Raw genomic sequence first — 21,588 nt, forward strand, 5'->3', positions numbered from 1 at the left:
AATAGCTTAAGTTAGCTGAAGAAATGTGGAAAAACTGATTGAAGCAGGCAAAGGAGCCTTCATACGAGCAAGTCCGCAAGTGGAGTTCAGAGACAGTCTGCTGCAGAGGAGGAGCTAAGCTGAGAAAGCAGATTAACGGGCAGTGATAGCATACACCGGCATAGCTGTTCACATAAGTGGTATCTGTTCTGGTTCCAGGTTAAGAGGGTTTTGTTTAAGTCTGTACAGAAATTAAGGCTAGGTTGGATGGAGCTTTGAGCAACCTGGTCTAGTGGAAGATGTCTCTGCCTATGTCAGGGTATTGGAACTAGATCTTTGAGGTCCTGTCCAATCCAAACCAGTCTGTGATTCTGTGATGAGTCTGAGTTTACGCCAGTGTAATTGTAGTGCATACTTGAACTGGTAAATCTGCTGCACTTGCCTTCAAGAGCAGGCTGCTCCAACATTAGGTGTGGTGTAGGGTTTTCCATATTACTGTTCTTGGAAGAAGGCAGGAGAGAACAATTGCACCACCTCATTAAATGCAGGTATTCAGCTGATGTGGCACATAAAGTGTGCTGCCACATAAGTCCTCGAGGTGCTCAATTGGCACTACTCATTGCGGTAGCTGCACTGACTTTGCCAGTCTGACAGTACGTGACCAACTGGACACTGTGCCACAGAAGTAGGACTGTCTGTATGTAGAGTGCTTTACATGGATTGTAAAGATTACCAAAGAAGGATATAGTTAACATAACTTTAATATTAATGTTTTGTTCTCAATTCTAGGTTTTACTTTGTGCTACTTCAAAAAAAAAAACAAAACCCAGCACTGTTCTTTCATGTGATGTGTTGCCTTTCATTTTGCTACTGTGTTGCTGTGTTTTTCAAGCTCCTGCTGCAAACCTCAGGCTTTCCTGTGGTGTCCTCTCCGCTGAAGTGACTGAGGCAGATGTGACCAAGTGCTAATTCAAAGTATGTTCCATGTCCCATTCAGAAATCAGATTTATGCAGATGTGAGGGTTTCACTTGGCATTTGGTGTAGGCTAACAGCAAATGTGTGGTTGAAACTCTTTAGTGGGAACTTGTCAGACAGTAGCACAGGGGGACCTTGCCCTGGGTTCTACTGAGAGGTGTATTTGCAGTCAAACAGAAAATAAAAACCTGATTGGAAATAAAAAGCTGTTACTGTTTTTCATATTTGCATCATAAAAAGTGGTATCAAGACATCTGGAAAATACACTGGGGAGATTGTTACTGGAGTTAAAATATATATGTATGTATTGAATCCTTTGTTTCTTGGAAGTTACACATTTTCTCCTCTGGAGTTCGAAGCATTTGTCCCAAAAGTATGTATATGGGGGTGGAAATCAGTTTTTCAGGGCATGGGGGAAGGAAGCAACGTGTCTTATCCTCACCTAAGTCTCACATCAAGCCTTCATCATGATGGTTAGCTGTACAAAAGCACAGTGCTGACAGCTTCGGGACAGACAGCCACATCTGAACTTCTGGCCTGGTGTGTGTTTGATCACTTTTAACTTTGATCTACTAACAGAGCTACAAAACAAGTTTGTGCTTCAGAGCATACAAGGAGAAAATGCCAAATAGCCCCAGCGCAAGCATGCTTAGGCCAAATGCATTATGTGATATATTTTCTTGTCCCATGTGCTACAGAATTTGCTTTGTTATATGAGTTGATCATGTTTAATTGCATTAACAAGTCAAGTTGCCTATCTATTTATACATTTCAATGTAATGAGGTTCCCTGGAGCAACGGTTCTAGATGGTATGTTACTTTTGTAATGTGTTTGACCATAATCAGTACAACCTTGATGCGTTTACACTGTTTTTTCAATTGCTTATGAAACAATGAATTTGGAGAGATTTTCAGTCTTTTTGTGTAGCTGGGTAATTTTTCTCTATGAAATCAGTGAATATAGGTACTACTCTGCATTCAGAGGTACCAATGCAGTGCTTCTGCCTCCATTTTTTTGGTGGTGTTTACTTCAACAACACACTTCCCACCCTCCCCCCAACTCCCAAACTGAAGTTTAGAATATATATTGCCTCAGGAAAATGCTATCAGCAATGACTGAGTGGCAGATGTAGATGCTTACTAAGATCTAACTCAATGCGTCCTCCTTATTGCATGCATTATGTATTTTCCCCTTCTAATTCATATAGCAGATGACTTTTTTGCATTGAGGCTAAGGAGTATAGCAAGCTGAATAAAATCAGTGAAATCTAAACACATGCTCAAAGATGCAAAGGAGAAATCTGTTCAAAAAATAAAAGGGGCAAAAAAAGCTCTTGTTCCTCCTGTTTATCAGCTTGGAATAGTCGCTCACATCATGTGAAGTGGATAACATCATTGTAAAGAGAATGGAGAAATCTGAGATGCAAATTGATATGTCCCAGTACTAACACAGACCTTTAAAGTGTTTGCTAAGTGATGGAGTAATTTCTTTGCCATTTTGTTGCTTGAACTGGCAGAAGGTTTTGATTGAGGATGAGTTTTTCTCTTACCAGTATATTTGATCTATTTCTGGCAAAACCAACCCAGGTATTAAAGCATTGAGTCATACAGTACGTCCATGGGGATATTTCAGTGCAATGCCAGACAACAGTGTATTTATCTAGCAAGAAACTGATTTGGAGAAATCTCCGGGAACTCGACAACAAAGTTTAAGTTGACAAGCAGATATTTATTGTGGCGCTGGGTGACGGGGGATAGCTGCTCCTAGCTTGTCTCAACCGAGCATTAACCAGGCTGTGATTATATTGTCCTTAAACATACATATTTATTGAGTTACTTATGCATTACATCATATTTCTAGACTTCCTCCCACATGCAAACTAAAATATTGTAATGGGCTTTGGGACCCCTGGTGGTTATATCTTCATCATCTTCCTCTTCATCACTTTGTTTTAGGATCATTGTCATATCAGTAACCACGGGCAGGTTCTGGCCAGTTCTTGGGCAATGCTTATCTTACCCATTTCCTTATCTCCGTAGTTGCTAGCAAAGCCTAATGTCCTTGAAGTTACTTATTTACAACCCCATTCTTCAAAATGTAGAGATAAATGTGTTTAGTTCTGGCAAAATGAACATCAAACATTTCTATCATAGCAGGAGTGTACTGGTTGTGCCTCTAATATCTGTGGTTGTTGAATAGATGTTCAGTTTATTAATTTTTTTCTAGTCTTTAATTATAACCTATTACTAATTACCAATCTGATAATTAAGTTAGTAATCTTTATAAGTCCTTGAAACAAAGATATTGCCCAAGTTCTTTCTTGCTTTACTCCCTTTCCTTGCTTATATTTTTCTAGTAGTCTAGAAAATTACAGAAATGTGCTTGTGAGATCTGTGGAGATGAGGAGAAGAGTGGTTCTGACTCAGGCTAATTAAGTTGCACATAGTTTTCGTAGGTGTTCAGATGTTTCCAATTCATTTTGAGGTATAATCATCAAATACATGTTAGATATAATTAGGATTTTATTTGTAGGCTCGAAAGTAAAGCCCAAGTGAAAGTCAGGTGAATTGAATGGTGTAGATGTCTAGTCAAATTATTGGATAATTTAAATAGGCCTGAAATTAGTTCTATGTATGTCAATGTTTTCCCCTTTTATTGTGGCTCTCCAATTTCTCTTGGTTACCTGATGCCAAGTATTTTAAATGAGGGACTTTAGAGAAAGTGTAAGATTGATTAAATGTCAACATGAGTAATCAAAACATCAGATTTTGCCATCAATTTTGCTTTAAACATAGGAATGCTACCATCCCCTGCTATGAGCAAAGAGATTCTACCCTTCTTGCAGAAGCTTCTTGGAAATGCAGAACACGACAAACCTGCTGCCACACACCTGACCTGCAGAGGTGTTGGTCTCAGTGGAAGGTCAGAGGTAACCTGCAGCTCTTCCCAAAGTGCCTTCAGCCCAAACAGAAGGTGCTCATGGTGTTCCACTGGTGGGCTGGGGGAATTGGTAAGCACACCATGAGGGACTTCTCAGAAAGAATAACTCTGCAATAGTTGCCTCTTACGCTTGTGTTTCAATGCTGGCAGTACAGCGAATGCTTTCATAGTTGATATTTAATAAGAGTTTTCATAGCTTACAACCTTCTGTTTTGTAGGCTGCCGAGTTAAGAAATGGAAAGTAGTTCTGTTGAGGTTTCACATACATGACTAAGAGGTAGATTTAACTAATTGTTTTTAATCAGATTAATGAGGAATTTATTTTCTGTTACTGCAAGTGACTGCAGCAGTGATATAACTTGGCACCAGAGATTTGTGCATTAGAAAAAAATAGATCATTTATTAGAAACAGTGTGAGTAGTAACTAATTGGACATTTTAGAAGGATTTTGCTTACTGGCAGATGGGTGATGTGACACATGTAATGTATATGCAGTATTGCCAACTGTAGACATTAGAAATCATGAGTCAGACCCTTAAAAGTCTTGAGAGTGATTAAGAAAATGTGAAGATTAACTCCTGTTCTTTGGGTCCCTAGGGTAACATGAGTCAAGCTTGTGACAACACTTGCTTGAGACTTCAGAAAGGAAAGCTGAGTTTTTCTGGCTAATCACATCTTGTAGAGTTGGAGCTTTAGAAAAAAAAGCACAAAACCGTGCAAGATTGGCAATAGAATGATGATTTGGTAATGCTCTAATAAAGCAGGGTGCCATTAATCTGAAAATAATCAGAGACTGTATTTATTTGTGAACATCTGTGCAAACATAATACAAGCCTCGGATAGCAAGGTTTTCTGGGTGGGGTGGTTGTATCTGCTAATCTACAAACAGTTTGCCTTTGCCAAAGGCATAAATCTGAATTTGTAGGTCACATTTTTTTACTTGTTTGTAATGTCTATTAATAAAGTGAGGGAGATAAATTGTTTCCCATAGTAACAGAATTGCCCTGTGCACCATGAAGAAGTTGATGAAATTGTGCATTGGAAGAAAACAGGAAGCAAGATGAGAACTCCACTGTTTCTACACTGTGTATGTAAGACTAATATGTTGTTTATGTTGTTCGACCCACTTGTTGAATTATTTGTCTCTCTGGTAGTGATGAGAGAGACAAGAAGTTGCTGTTGCCTTAGGCCCAGCTCTGTCAAAGACAGTAGGCATCTGAAGAAAAATCTAGGCTGAGGTCTGTGTAAGCCAAAGGAAACAATCCAGAAATCCTTTCTCCCTCCAAATCTAGCATGGCAATCCGTATGGCTGTAGTTGCCTAAGCTTCTCCAGGAAAGTTATTTAAAAAGCTCAACTGAGCTTTTAGCACCTGTGCCAGGTTTGCAAGGCCATCTGTGACGTAGAGGTTGAACATCAGTCTTTGTACTTGCATCTGCTAGAGGGTGCATGCCTCTTGCCAATGGCAGTGCAAGTCACGTTACAGTGAGAATACCTACTGCGCCATGAGGAGGAGCAGACTGGAAAGTCCCTTTGATCCACTTCATAATCAACCTTTAAATCAGTGTGAGATGTGGGTTTGATAACTACTTGTCCTGGGTTCAGCAGTAGCAGTCATGTTTTTTCCTTTGTGTTAACTGGTGCAGTGCTGTGTTTTGACTTCTAGTTTTGAGAACAGCGTTGGTGAAGCCGATGTTGTCGGTTGTTGCTAAGTGATGTTTACCCTGACCAAGGACTCTGTGAGGCTCATGCTCTGCCAGGGAAGAGGGGAAGCTGTGAGGAAGCAGAGACGGGGCGCCTGACCCGGGCTAGCCGGGGAGGTATTCCATACCACAGCACGTCATGCCCGGGGTGGGGGGTAACTGGGAGTTACCCGGAAGGACAGGAGCTTCCGGGTGGAACTCGTTTTCTTGGCCGGTGGTATCGTATTCTCTTCCCTTGTTATTTTCCCTTATCATTGTTTTAGCTGATAGTAGCGGTGGTGATTTGTTGCTGGACTGTTCTTGTCTCAACCCGTAGGAGTTGCACTCTCTCGATCCTCCTCCCCGTTCCTCCGGGAGCGGGGAAGGGGAGAGCCCCGGTGCAGGGAGGGGGGGGAGACGAACACGGACCTTGATTGTTGTCAGCTCGGCACCACTCACTGGGAGTGAGTGAACAAGTTACCTGACTGGGTTTAAACCACGACACTACTCGAGCTGAGAAGTTTTGCTATGCGCTCTGCAGACCTTGCTGCATGAGGCCACCTTTTACACTGCTTGTAACACTGTCTCAGTTATGCAGACAGGGCAGTGAGAGTCACAGACCTGGAAGTATCTTCTTCCTCATGGAGCTGGAGAGTAATATACAGCTCTTAGATTCCCTTTTATGCACACCTTGAGAACAGCCTCGCCACCAGTCTGCTATGAGATACCAAAGTAAGTAATCTGGGGAATACTGGGGTCCAGGTTGTGAGCTTTCTGAGTGGGTCAAAGTCCTACTATAGTTCTGAACTTCTGGGTGGTTCTGGTAAAGACCAAACAAACAAACACCCCCCCCCCCCCCCCCCAAACAACCAAACCCCCCAAAAGCCAACAAAACCCAAACAAAACAACTCCCAGCACCCTCCCCCACCCCTTCTTGTTTTTTCTATTGCTGTGCAAGCGTGTAGGGTAGCATTCAGCCCCAAAAATCTATGACAGCAGCCAAGATATCTATGTCTGAAGTTCTTTTATAGTACTTGGACGGAAGTACTTCCAGGGTGTAACTGATCTCACCCTGAAGCAGGTGTATAACACCATTTGGGCTGCAACAACACCTTGGCTTCTTAAAGAAAGAAGAGCTTGACACAGATGCATGTGCATACATTTAGGTGAGATGACCTGTCCCTTGTAGTTGAAAAATCATGGCAGTCAGATGAAGTTCCTGATGACTGGAAAAAAGGAAATATAACCTCCATTTTCAAGAAGGGGAAAATGGATGACCCGGGGAATTACAGACCAGTCAGTCTCACCTCTGTGCCTGGCAAAATCTTGGAGCAGATTCTCCTGGAAGGCATGCTAAGGCACATGAACAACAAGAAGGTGCTTGGTGACAGCCAGCATGGCTTCCCTAAGGGGAAATCCTGCCTGACCAATTTGGTGGCCTTCTATGATGGGGCTGTGCAATGGATGGAGAGGGGCAAAGCAGTTGACATCATCCGCCTGGACTTGTGCAAACCGCTCAACATCCCCACATGACATCCTTGTCTCTAAATTGGAGAGACATCAATTTGATGGATGGACCGCTCGGTGGATAAAGAACTGGCTGGATGGCCGCACACAAAGAGTTGTGGTCAATGGCTCAATGTCCAGCTGGAGACCAGTAACGAGTGGTGTCCCTCAGGGATTGGTGTGGGGACCGGTCTTGTTCAACATCTTTGTTGGTGACATGGACAGTGGGATTGAGTACCCCCGATGACACCAAGCTGTGTGGTTTGGTTGATATGCTGGAGGGAAGGAATGCCATCCAGAGGGACTTTGACAACGCTTGTGAGGTGGGCTGATGCCAACCTTATGAAGTTTAACCACGACAAGTGCAAGGTCCTACACCTGGGTCAGGGCAATCCCAGGCACAGCTAGAGGTTGGGCAGAGAAGAGATTCAGAGCAGCCTTGCGGAGAAGGACTTGGGGGTGCTGATCGATGAGAAACTTAATGTGAGCCAACTTCAGTGTGTGCTCGCAGCCCAGAAAGCCAACCATATCCTGGGCTGCATCAAAAGGAGTGTGACCAGCAGGTCGAAGGAGGCGATCCTGCCCCTCTACTCTGCTCTTGTGAGACCTCACTTGGAGTATTGTGTGCAGTTCTGGTGTCCTCAACATAAAAAGGACATGGAACTGTTGGAACAAGTCCAGAGGAGGGCCACGAGGATGACCAGGGGACTGGAGCACCTGCCGTATGAAGAGAGGCTGAGAAAGTTGGGGCTGTTCAGCCTGGAGAAGAGAAGGCTGAGTGGAGACCTCATAGCAGCCTTCCAGTATATGAAGGGGAGCTTATAAGGATGCTGGGGATGGACTCTTCATTAGGGACTGTAGTGACAGGACAATGGGTAACGGGTTAAAACTTAAACAGGGGAAGTTTAGATTGGATATAAGGAAGAAATTCTTTCCTGTGAGGGTGGTGAGGCACCGGAATGGGTTGCCCAAGGAAGCTGTGAATGCTCCATCCCTGGCGGTGTTCAAGGCCAGGTTGGACAGAGCCTTGGGTGACATGGTTTAGTGTGAGGTGTGCCTGCCCATTGCAGGGGGGTTGGAACTTGATGATCTTAAGGTCCTTTCCAACCCTAACAATTCTATGATTCTATGATTCCTCCCTGTGCTATCTGTATAAATTCAAACTGATTTTTGGCCATTCTAGAACTTTTACTTAATAGTTTTGCTCTCCTTCATTTTAAGTTTTAAATCATTCACGCCCCAAGCCCAGCAGAGATTAGCTGTTGTTCTACCTACTTATAGTGCAAGAGCATTCAGAAACCCATGATACAAGAGGAAAGATACAAGCTTGGAAAAAAAAAAAATGCACAGAACATATGAAGAGTAACTGTTAACTGTGGAGCGAGTGAGCTGGCAATTAACTGGCTAGTATGTACTCAATGTGCAGCTGAAATTAGGCAAACCAAAAGCATGGAGTAGCTAGGATCAACACTATGGTTTTGCCCGTCTGTCCCGCAACATTTAGACCATGGTTGCAGGTGTCATGCCGAAACGTGCATCCAGTCAGTGAAACCTGTGCTTTCTCAGATCCTGGAGCAGATATCCTAAGCAGCACACCCTACAGCTGTTCTTGCTAAAGCACTGACAAAGCTAGTGCTGCTTATGGAGAAATAAACACTGGCTCAAGCATCCTTCTGACTGCAGGACTGTGTTCTTTTCCAGTCGTTTACCAATCACAGATTTTAAATGCTCACATCAGTCATTGCTGTACTCGTCAGTATGCAAAACCAGTAGAGGTCGCAATCTGGGTTTGGTTTTGCCATTCTCCTCACCTAGCTTGTTGCATCAGTGACAAAGCAGCTATGCTTTTGTACTTCATGGGTTGAAGCCTTGTACGGGTGTTTAAGTAATTAGTGACACCTATTGGTTGATGCCCTAGCATGTCTCTGCCTCGCTTCGAGGGGAGTGCCTGCTGGTTGTCGGCTAGAAGAGGTTTAACGTAAGGCCATGTTTGGATCTGGGAAAATAGCTGGTGTGCAAGGCGAGAGTGTGTTCTATGCGGTGCTACGAAAGGGTTTAAGGAAACCCTTAATGTAGATTTAAGAGGCTGAATGCAGAACAGAGTATCATGTGGCTTTGCTTAGGATTAGCAGCAGGCTGGTTTTCAGGCCTCTCGCGAAGCTTTGATGAAGATGGCTGTGAAGGAACATCATGAAAGGTGTTATTTCTGAATATACATTTTTCTAAATATTTTACTTCTGTCCTTAAGTTTGAGGCTGCATGAATTCTAGTCTGACACTACATTTGTCATTTGCATGGACAGTTGGGCTGAAAAATATAGCACTGCATTTTGAAGAGCAGGGTTTAGATTTTCTCTGTAATGCTCTTACCTCCCTCCCCCTCACCCCCACTGAAAAGTGTTGAAGCCATTTTAGCCTAAGGCTAGGTTAAAAAAAATATGCAGCAACATTTATATTTGAAATCAGATGAAGCTATAGAGCATCTGAAGTGAATTTAGCTGTTAGTGTACTCAGTTACTCATTGAAATAGACTTGTGAGTAGTCATCAGAGCTAAATAAAAATCTCAAAACCCCAATTCTGTCTCCTGAAGTCCATCTGGGGCATCCATGCACTGAGAACAGATGAAAGGAAATGGTAAGGAATTTGGCTTCCTGTGTTGAAGAGGTTCTAGGGAGGCTTGCTCATCAGGAGTAGAGGACTCGGTGAGTGCCTTGGGAAACAAGTACTGAGGGTGGCATTGCAGGGATGACGATGGGAGTGAGAGTAACAGAGCTGAAAAGGCACAGAAATGCCGAGGAACTGCTCAGAAATGTGATGAACAAGTGGATTTTGTGGACATGTAACACATGCTCTCTAAAATGGGATGGGCCTAGGCCTCTCTGTCACTATGGATGAAATGATGTAACATCCGTAAGGGCAAGAAGTTAATTTTCTGGGATAGTATAGTTGCAAATAGTTTAATATTCAGAAGACTATAGTCCTCCACCTGGGATTTAGACTCTGGAGAAGAGGATTAAAACTGAATCGCCATATGCTGCTCAATCTCTCTGTGTAATTTGGTAGCTGTTTCTCTAAATAATTAATTAGATAATGCTCCCTGTCAAGTAATCAGTTTGGGGTTCACTCAAGGGGAACTAACATGAAGTCCATCATAACGGAGAGGATTTTATTATGAAAACCATGATTAAAGACTAAAACTCTAAATGAGTACTTCTTAATTATGCTGTCCAAGAGCAGAGGGAGAAATATTTAACGTATGGAAAGATTACAGAAGGCTCCTGCAGATACCTCCGTTTCTCCCTTTTCCTTGATTTCACCTCAGAGCAAAATAGGAAGAAAATTCACATCTCCCTCTTAGAAAAACGAATTTGACGAGTCTTGTGGAGCTATGAGTGGCAGACATGAAAGCACAAGAGGCAATTCAGTCAAAATATTACAAAAAAACTTTTCTTTCCCCTAGTTTGACAACACCATTTCCCTGAATGCTGGGTTGCATCAAGTATTTTTCCAGTCATCTTGTAACATATATTGTGTTTTAGCTGAAATGCGCTAGAGCAAAGTGAAGTAGGCACCCTTGTCTCTGATAAATAGCTTAAAAATTGTTAAGTACAGCTGCCTGTAAGGAGGGGAGATGTGCACACTGCCCAGCCCTGAGTTCTGGGGTTAGCAGTGGTCATCAGCTAGTCCTAGTGAAGGAGTATCTGTAGTGTCATCTCATGGTGACACTGGACAAGTCACAAGATCATATGAACAGCAAGGAATGGTCCAATTGAGCTGGTTATCAAGCATTTTCTATGCTCTCTGCTTCGTGGTGGAAGGTGTGCTATTTTAAGAGAGGAAAAAGATGTATGTGACCAGTGTTAGACTTCTTTACGTGGTGTTTAATTATTGCTTAATGTTTGCCTAGAAACATTGAAGGAGATATTTTTTTATTCTAGAAGAACAAGAAGTTACCCTCATTATTGAACTCTTCTATCCAGACGGCTTTTATAAGGAAACATAAATACTGAACTAGTTCTCTTTCTAGTTTACCTGTCAGAAGGAGAGATGAGGAATAAGAACTTCAGGTCTTGCTCTGATAGCAAAAATCCGTATCTTCAAATATGCAAGAGTAAGCAACTGTCATTACAGTGAGTTAAAAGTAAAATTTTATTATGCTGTGGACAACTCTTATATATCCCAACTTCCATAGAGGATGTATAGAAGTATGCTGTGTATAGAACTGATATCACATGCTTAATAAAATCAAATACATTGTTAGTAGCTTATTTTTAAGAGCAATTAATAATTACTACAAATAGTTCAGGTAATAAGCATTTTCGTATGCTCTACTAAGTGCTCTGGCAAGCACCAGTAAACCCTTTGTTTAAAGGAGGAGCTCCAAGAAGAAAATACTGCCACAGGATGGAGGAGCTGACTGGCAGCAAAACTAAGCACTGACTGGGGGAAAGGTAATTCTGGAGATCATGACCACCACTCGTTGACCACCAACTGGAGAAGCTCCCAGCCTTAAGGATTTAGGTTTGCTAAAAGGAAGAAATTCTTCCTTGTGAGGGTGGTGAGGCACTGGCACAGGTTGCCCAAGGAAACTATGGGGCAGTGTTCAAGGCCAGGTTGGATGGGGCTTTGGGCAACCTGGTCTAGTAGGAGGTGTCCCTGCCCATTGCAGGAGGTTGGACTAAGATGAGCTTTAAGGTCCTTTCCAGCCCTAACCATTCTATGACCCAAACAGAAGTAGAGATTGAGCATGTGGGCCCACTAATATAAGAAGTGAGAGTTCCTTAACTAATAGGAAACTCAGTACCAAGTAATGAAAGACTTCTGTAACTTGTCACCGATGAAGGCTGATGTCTTTGTTTGCTAAAATGCATTAATAAAGTTTTGACAGTTGGCATGCCAGGCATTTGTGGGTGACCACCTTGCTCCCTGTTTTGCTCAAACTAGAATAAAAGACTAGAAATACCTCAACTCTGTGTGTGAGTTGGCACTGTGCATGAGGAAATGAAGCCTGCATATGGGACAACAGAACTGTGCAGTATCTGTAGTGTCTTTAGAATAAGTACAAAAGTAATCATAGTGTAAGCAGTCATATGTAACTAGATGTGCTGCTGCAGGCCATATGGGTTGAAGGGAAGCCCAACAAACTTCATTCCTTCCTTTGATTCATTGGTACTTTCACTAGATAAAGAAACTTTCTGCAGAAATTTGAGGCATTCCACAAAAGAAATCCAATTTAAAAAAAACACAGGGATAAATTGAGGTTTTAATACAAAACTGTCTGAAAAATCAGAAACCAACACAATTATGAATGGTCAAATAGCAAAGTGGAGTTTGCTGGGAATTAGTGTGGAGCCTAATATTCACTTCTCTGTAAATGACCTAAAATAATTACAGAGGAAAACTTACACATCAATCAAGTGCACAGATGGTATCAAGAGGCTGCAAAGAAAGCGGAGGCAACAGATAAACCACCAAATAAACTAGGCAGTTTAGAGGGAAAAAAAGGAGCATTCAAGGACAAGATGTAACTTTGATACATGTAAGGTTCTTTTGTGGACTAAGAGAATGTTAAAAATGCGAATGTGTTTGCAGAAACCCATGGTCACAGACTTCATCAGGAGGCACGGACATTCTTACATAACCATGCCTTATACTGTGTATGCAGGTCAAATAGTTTAAATTGTTTTTTAACAGCAGTCTTTGGCCTGGTGCACCCTGTGCCTGAGGGAGGGGTGTCCGTAACCATTTTCTTTCACCGCAGAGGTGCTTCAGGATTTTGTTTGCAGTCACTTTTGGAATGAAAGCAAAAGTTTTTGAATCTGCTATTCCCAGTTTTGTCAATGCCTGTGGTTTAAAAGGCCAAGGTTTGGCTGGCATTTTGTTTTGTTAGTGGTGGGAGACTCCCCTTTACCAAAACCTTTAACAAAATCAGTGCTTGTGAAACTTGTTGACTTTGCATCTCTTGGTGATGTGGTAGGTTGGTACCTGGCTAAATATATCTTTATGCACCTGCATCTATTGTTTGCTTCCATGTGCAGAACCTAACCTCACTGGTTTGATTTGGCACGCCTAGGATTGGTTGGAAAAGCCGTTGTATTTAGCAGAGGGCTATGAAGTTGTATGAGTTTGTTATCCTTTGGTAAAGGACAAAGCAAATAACACTCTGTCAGATGAGCAGGGAGCCAAGATATAGATGATCAAACTTATTTCTGGCTAGTGAAGGACATCACTGCATGAAGAAGAGGAGCAGTACTTGTAAAAGGAAGAAGTTTTTTTTACAAGCAGCTTTTCTTTGGTTATCGAAGAATGACAGGTGTAACTTGGCTGCAGGGACAGAAAGAGGTGAGGCTTCAGCAAAATGCTGGAGTTTCTGTGAACACTGAAAAAATCCAAAAGAGTGATGGAAAAACTGAGGCAGTGATTCAGATGTTATTTTTTAATTTGCTTTTCTATAAATCTTTGTTTCCTGCACCAACTTAATAATGTGGATTTTATTTTTAGACATATTATCAAGGTTTTGTGTGCTTCTATTTTCATGGATCCCTGAAAAATTAAACAATAAACCAATGAATCTGGAAAGGCAGATGCATGTATTGGAAACTTGGAAAATATTTTGGTGGGAATACCAAGGAAACTCAGCTGCAAAATGAAGTTGTTCATGGTCTGTGATTATTGTCATCCTACCAAGACCTCACCATGAGGTAAGGGTGTGCACATCACTGCAAGATCATGTCTAAAGCTATGAGCAACCACTATTGCTGCCATATGAAGTTGGATAGTTAATTAGGAAGGGTTTGTTTTTGTTTTAACTGACATGTAACCAAAACAGTATTGTTGGAAGAATTAATATGCCTATGCATAACCACTGTTACCTGCAGGGCAGCAGGAGTGGCTGATGTAGGGGAATGCAAATCTGGTGGCTCAGTCTGGAGAACCTATGGCTGAAGTTCACCAATACAGTCATATTCATTACTGACCTAAGTTCATAAAGGATTGAGGTTCCCTAAACAGGAAAGAATAATTTGCATCTTAAACTCCCAATTTTGATTCTCACTCCCCACTCCCTAGCTAATTCTTTAGATACACAGATTTTAGTACTTATATACACTGAGTATTTAATATTTTGTTTCTTTGCATGCTAACAACTGTTGGAGCAGCAATTAGAAACCAAGCCTCTGTACTTTTATCGAGTTTCCCAGTCACTGGTTAAAGGATTAGGCAGCTTATCTCTAGTCCACTGAATCTTCAATTAGTTTTTGCTCCTGGAACAGGAGGGGAGAAAAACATCCTGACTGTAAAAGCCGCAGCAGGGTTGTTGGCATAGCAAGTGAGGTCTATACAAAATAATTTGGTTAAAATGGAAGCCTTCTGCTTCCCTGTCACACAGGTAGTGACTTTTCTCTATGCTACACAGGGCCCAATACAATGTGCAGCTGCAATACAGGAAAGGACCCCAGGCTAGAAATCCCAACCTGATGCTAATCATAGAATTGTTTAGGTTGGAAAAGAGCCTTAAGATCAAGTCCAACTAAACCTAACACTGCCAAGTCCACCACTGAACCGTGTCCCTGTATTCCATACTTGCACATCTTGTAAACGCCTGTAGAGATCATGAGTCCAGCACTTCCTGGTAGCCTGTTCCAATGCTTGACAACACTTTTGGAGAAAAAAATTTTCCTAACATCCACTCTAAACCTTTCCTCATGCAGCTTGAACTGTGACTCGGGCAGGTGTGGTCATGCAAAGGGTGGGCTGTCAGATGGGTGCTTCTCTGCACCATCTCTTGGTGAACCTGGGTGCCCCCCTGATCCCAGCTCTGCCTGTTGCAAACTTGGTCTCTTGTGCACGGGCTGTTGCTCTGCCTCACTGTCTGACAGAGGTGGCACTCGGCACCCAGGCACTGAGAAGGCAGATTTTGCTGCTGCAATACCCAAGTCCCTTAACACATGTATCCCTTGGGCCTCTGACTTACAGTGCAGACAATGGTGTAGAAGGAATGTTAAAAATCAACACATTATTCAGATAATACAGAAACGCAAACCTCTGTATACTTACATTTTGGTTTCTTCTTTTCCTCATAGCAATGGGACATCCATAGGGTGGGATGAAAAGTTCCCTTGTTCCAGAGATGCTACTTTTTCCAATGCAAATTCTTTTTTATTTTCCTCCTAAAACCACCATGCTTGATCTATGTCTACTGGGTGCTGCGTGGACCATGTGACATTGCATGCAGGATGCACGCCTGTGCGCACCTCTTCTGATGGCCTGGAAGGAACGTCGGTTGCAGAAGAACAGAGGAGTGGGACTGGTAGGGTGGATGTGGCCCAGCAATCCTTCTCATCAACCAGCACCCCCCATTTTTGAGGAGGGGTTATGAATGTTGATCTTTTGTATTTTTTCTGAAACTGGCTGCTCTAATGTTCCAGTTAATCGCAGTGTTTTAGCAGATTATAAACATAGAGTTTGTGTATGTCCTCAGTGAGGCTTGCTTCTGCATAGCATGAGCTGCTGCATGATGAACTTTGTTTCTGCAAACCCCCATGAATGTTTTGTTGTACACTGTGAAATATAATTAATTCTATAATAACTATAATTCTAGAACTTAATTCTCTAATATGTCAGAGAAGGGGTTTGACCACTGACTGGCTGTTGGCAGTATAGTTTTTCAGTATAATGGCTGATTTGCTGTTGAAATTATTTTTACCTCTAGAGATAAAGAGCCTCTCTGTCTGTCAGCCTGAATGATTTCACATGATTTTTGGGTCTACAGCTGTTAACAGACTTCAAGATCACCAGTTAGGAAAAATGACTCAAGGCAGATTTCTTTATTGCAGCTTCATTTTTCATATTTTGTTTTTCTCTGGTGATTGCAGTAAGTCTGTCTGCTTTAAATTTAATTAAAGCATTTTAGCTTGGCAGGGTGACATAATTTCATAACATATAGCAGTTTTCCAATATGAAAAAAGTTAATTCAAGTGCTTACTCTGAAAAAAACCTTATTTATCTCAAATGAAATGACAGATTTTCCTCACATATTTAACCTGAGTTTTAAAACATTGAGTTAGGGGTTAAGTGTATTGCAGAATTAAGCAAACCCTAGAAGGCTCCAATTATTTTACTGGAACTTCAAATGTATTTCATACTTCCTAAAAAGTTTTCTAAATATATTGGCTGCTGCTTATAAAATAGCACTGAGAGTAGTGAGCAGTGAACCCATAGTAAATCTCAGTTGATTTATATTTTTTGGAGATGTACTGCATCACCTTTTTAGATGATGCATTCATGCCAACGCTATCATCTTACCATAACTACCGGATAGTGTTCTTTTAGGGCTTTCTGGTTTTTATGAAGTCACTGCCTTTCAGTCTAAGTGCCTTGCTATTTTAATTGATCTCAGTATAAAAGCTGTCTATATTTTTAGGGTTACAACTGTAAGCACTCTGACATAGGAACGTACACTTCTCTTGTTTCAAAAAACATATCTCCTTTTATGAGTATCTATCTTGCCTGGACCTCTTGCAAAGTGTGTAGAGTTATCAGAATGGAAGCGTTAATAATTTGTAGAAGAAAATGTAAGATGAATATGCAGTCTTCAGCTTCAGTGTTGAGTTCCAGCAGCATGAAGGCTTTGCAACATACTTTTAGCTTTTCTCTTTTGGATTAAGCACAGTCCCAGATGTCCTGTCAAAATAGCTAGATGGTGATAATTATTATGCTTGTTAATTACCACCATTTTCTGCTCCATAAATTATTGGTCTTCCATTTTCTCTTGTTAAGCCTCATTCCCTGAAACACAGCCTCCCATTTCATACCTCATTCCTGCTGAGAGCTAAGAGCAAGTGTGGAGTCAGCTGAGCTGTTTTACCTGCTCAATGATCTCCAGCCCTGAGGAAACATCCTGTGCTTAAGGTAGTTTGATATTTCTGGTTTTGAATTCCAAAGGCAAGGTGTCTAAGAAGCATCAGATAAATGAAAGAGAAGTAATTTTATCTTTAGATATGAGAATATATTTGTTTCTAAGCTCAAGTATTTTCAAGCTTTATTTTCAGTATGGAGTGCTATATTTGTGGCTTATAAAACTTGCTGAGTATCATAAATACATTGAGCAACTCAACTAGAGTAGAGCTATCTAGAATGTCACCAGAGAAATGTTCCTAAAATAATGATACAAGTACAATTTTGTGTGCTCTTTGCTGGGGAGGTTTGTTTGGTTTAATGTAAAACAAGTTCAAAGATTGCAAAGGATGAGTAATCAGACATTGTCAGTAATTTAAATGCGGCAGGAATCACTGTCTGTGCTTCTTTCAATGATGCTCCAGCTGGGAGACTACAGTTGTATGCAAAATATCATAAATATTGCCTTATTAGAGTGAGTTGTGGAAGACTGGCCAGAAGAACCAACAGATTTGCCCTGGGGGCTTGATCTTTAAAGGCTTTCTTTTGAAAATACAGCAGAATGCCTAGGGGCATCAGTCAGGGTCATCATTGCTGAAGTAAACCACTTTCTGATATTTTTTTTATTCCAAAGTATGCTGTGGGGCAAAAAAAGACGTAATGGCAATTACAGAGTTCCATTTTCCAATAATAATAAATGCAGAACAAAAACATAATCCTGAAAGTGCTTAATCAGCACAAGATATTGAGGGCAAGAAAAATATTGATTTGAAAAATGGGAATTGATTGGCCTTTTCAGTAAAAAGTCTCAGAACAAGTGAAAACTGCAACTTGAAGAGAAAGACAGAGCAACTATTCAATGCCCACTTTGCCCTTTCTTTAAATAGGGTTTGGGAGTGCCTTTCCTCTCACTGCAGAAGTGTTTGATAGTACACAAACACATTTGTTGGTTTGCGTGGTGGGGTTTTGGTTTTATTCTTATGTAATTTTTTTTCTCCAGTGAGTGCTGCAGAGAGACAGATGCCTAAGCAATACTCCTGTCTCAATATCTCTGGGTTTACCCATTTGCTTGCCTTGGATATTGTCTTGGCATCCTCGTCTTTATGCAAAGTGAAATGAAGCATCAGCTGCAAAGTGAAATGAAGCATCATCTCAAGTTTAACTTAGCTGCCAGAAAGACAGTTTTCTTTGCAAGTAAACAGAAGTTAGTGTATACACTCTGACATGTCTCAAGGCAAGTGAAGCTCTGTTTTAGACATACATACATAACTTTGTATGCCTTTTGCATCTTGTTGTCATTCTGCCTTATATTTCTACATTTCCTGCACCTCAGATAACATACGACAGGAAAATAAAAGCTAAAATGCTACTGCACTGTTAAATTAGGATACTGCCTTTCGATTTTTAGGAGCAGGTGTGGTTTTTTGTTATGTTTGGTACGCTTTTCTGCATTCTTTTCCACATTTCCAAAATCCATGCTCTACAATTAAATTCTTAATTAACCAAGAAATTAAGGTTTTGGTTTTGGTGGGATTCTGAATTTATTTGGAATTTTGTGGGGTTTTATGACTTACGTAGAGAATTTTTATCAATCTCTGTATCTCTTTTGTTCCTAAGCAAAAAACCAAAACAGCAACAAACATACCTCCCTCTCCTTTCCCTATTCAACCATCAAACCCATACCCACCCCAAACCCCCAAACCACAAAATAGCAACCACCAAACCCAGGTCTTCTTACAATTAGGTCGCTAACACAGACTGAAATTGAAGTTGGACAATGCAGCAGTGGGGAGAAACACAAATTTTGGCAATGTGAATGCTTTGAACTGTCAGTGGAGCTTATGAAAGTGGTAACATAAAAGTAGAAAATTTCCAGCCACTTCTTAATAGTGGCAGTTGTAGAAGCTTAGTTTTGCCTTTAGAGCTTGGGAGGAGCTGGGGAAACTCAGTCTTAAGCTACCAAAGAACATCAGGGCTGGAAAAGAAGCACGAATCCATAAGGGCCTTTGGGAGAGAAAAAACAAATCAACAGAAGCAAGCTAATTTCTGGTGGACAGGCAGGTTATGCTGGTTATGTTCACTGGCATCCTCAAGCAAGAACAGTGGAAAACGGTTCATTAATTGCAGCTGGAAATATTAAATGTGAAAGGCTGCCACCAGGGTCAACTCAGGTTTGTGACAATGATCATTTTACAACTTGCATCATGTCCATTTCCCAGCAGATTCCCTTCTGTTTACAGAATAAATAACTTCTCGCAGTTGCCAAGTAGTCTTGGGCACACAAATACCGACAATGTTGCTGCTACTCTTAATGTGGGCAAGAGACCCCTTAGAGTCAAGAGAAACCAACCTTACTCACAAGGAAGGTGGGTAAGTGATAGGATATACTTGTTGCAATGAGAAGATAAGGCAGCCCCAAAGCCCCTAAAGGCCAAGTGGAAACATACTCTGTGATTGGGAAGCGATTGAACATTTTAGAGCCGGAAAAGCAGTAGAGTAAAAACAATAGTCGTGTTTCTTCTAGTAGAAATAAATAATTGCATAATAAAAGACAAATCTTTTATTCCAGCCTTTTATGTGTTGACAAGAATAACATATATTTTTTACTGCTATTATTTAATAACTTAATTTCTAGAAACAATAAAAGTATCTTTAATGTTTTGATTTTAATGAAAATCAGGAAAATGGCACTTCTTGGCGTAAAATATTTTGCTTCAGTATGTGAAAAGTTTTTCCTAATTAATTTATAAAACTTTGTAAATTAAGAGCAACAAGAGATTCTTCGTGGTTTTGCTTGAGAGTATCTAGATTAGAGACCTGTACTGGCCCGTTTGTCAGAAGTGCTGAACACCCTTTTTATGAACATCGTCAGCCCTATGTAAAAGCTATTAGCATGGACATCTGAAAATAGAGATTCTTAAAATCACAACTTGCCTTCCAGAACATCACTCTACACTTCTGCAGGAAGTCTGGAACCATCCTCAAAAAAAAATGGTACAGGAATTAAGCTGCTACGTAAGTGTAGCAGCAGATGATAGCAGTTCTTCCTTCCTTGGCTGCATTTTGTCTGACCTTCTTTACTTAAAAATATAAAATATAAATTGATTTGACACTGTAATTCATTGCTACAGTAGCTCCATCATAGCAGGGCTGAGATCTGCAGAGTGTGCAGAAGCGTAAAGCTTCAATTTAGATAAATGAAGTACTTGCGTGTAACAATGCCTACAACAATAATTTTATCTGAGAATGATAGCTAACACTTATGGTACAATTTTTATGAAATACATGAATCATCTGTCTTTTGGGGAACCCACTGTAACTTCCTTCTCCTGATTCTGTGTTAATATAGCAATGTAATTTCTGCTTCTCACCCATCCTCTGGAGAGAAAAATAGTAGCAAACACCAGCATTTAATAATCACAGACTTCAGAACAAAATACATGTGCATCAAAAACATACAAATAGGCTGGGAGCGTGCAGAGTTATGGAGGAAAGAACAGCGTGTTCCTCAAAATATGCAAGCACCCGTTTGGAGGGATGCTGTGGGCAGAACTGCCGTGGAGGTTGGCACCTTGTGGTGACCTGATTGGTGCGCCAAGGCTTACTGTGGATTGTTCTGGATCAATGGCTTCCACAGCAGTAGATGCTAGTGAGATTAGTCACATAGCTTTCATGTTTCATCCTTCGGAAAGATCCTTGGAACATGTTCCTCCTATCAGGGGAGAGAAATTTTTTGGATGGGATGCTTGCCTGGTGTATAGCAATCTGGGCAGAATGGATATCTTTGGATTGCTACAGTTCATCTAGCATTTGATTTTTATCTGGAGACAGGATTAGGGCTGCCAAGACAGTTTCTTGGCCTAGTTACCTTTTACACTTTGAGTTCTCCCTGGAAAACCGTGCAGGCATAGCTGGGGATGTCTTCAGTTAGAGTAAGGTGCCACGTGGGTTGACTATATTGTTTGATCAGGTTTTGTGTGTGTGTTTCTTTTGTTTATGCCTACAAATAGACCATATGGTCACTTTCAGATTAAAAGCCTTATTGGAAAACTATGAGTACTTGTTTCCCAAGTACACCGTGAATAATGTGTGAATAACCCGTCACATTTTCTTTTTCAGAAGGGTATTTTCTAATGCTTTGTCCAGATTGAATAAGGAAAATTTACCAATTCTTTTAATTTCCTGTTCTTCATGCACTAAGTTAATGGTTAGCAAAGTAGAACAACAGTTGGCATAATCCAGGAATGCTTGGCATTACAAAATCACAACAGGGTTGAAATCTCAGCAATCTTTTCCCTTAAGAAAAAAATTATTCTTTTTTTGAAATTATCCTTTTGATTTGGGATTAAATGAAGCATATTGGAACAAAAAGTAAGTGTGGGTAGAACATAATTGATATTGCTTACTGCAGTGAAGTAATTTCTAGATTGAACTGATTCAGATTTCAGAAAATTCTGAACATAATTTGGACATTTAGGTTGTGAACTGCAAAGCCTGTGGGGTCAGTACAGCCCTTCTGTTGTCCCAGTGGTCTGCAAATTAGGGACTCCCTGGAGATCTGGATCAGCCTGTCTGTATGTGGAAAGCATCCTCTCGCATTCAAATCACATTT

At 41.0% G+C, this 21,588-nt stretch overlaps 1 protein-coding gene across 2 annotated transcripts in view; it reads left to right on the forward strand.

Annotated features, from left to right (window-relative positions):
* The window catches only part of MSL3 (MSL complex subunit 3), a 49,452-nt gene that overhangs the window by 21,859 nt on the left and 6,005 nt on the right, over positions 1 to 21,588 (forward strand). The window contains exon 14 of one of the 2 annotated variants that reach the window (XM_061459920.1): positions 769 to 1,284. The exons of the other annotated variant lie outside the window; for it this stretch is intronic. Within the exon in view, the coding sequence (XP_061315904.1) occupies positions 769 to 948 (180 nt within the window). The 3' untranslated portion in view covers positions 949 to 1,284. Of the gene's footprint in view, positions 1 to 768; positions 1,285 to 21,588 lie in introns of those variants that run through there. 2 annotated transcript variants of the gene reach the window in all.

This window comes from Pezoporus flaviventris, unplaced genomic scaffold, assembly GCF_033815535.1.
Source record: "Pezoporus flaviventris isolate CSIRO_AGI_PZ_B2104156 unplaced genomic scaffold, CSIRO_AGI_Pfla_v1 ptg000030l, whole genome shotgun sequence".
Taxonomy (NCBI): domain Eukaryota; kingdom Metazoa; phylum Chordata; class Aves; order Psittaciformes; family Psittacidae; genus Pezoporus; species Pezoporus flaviventris.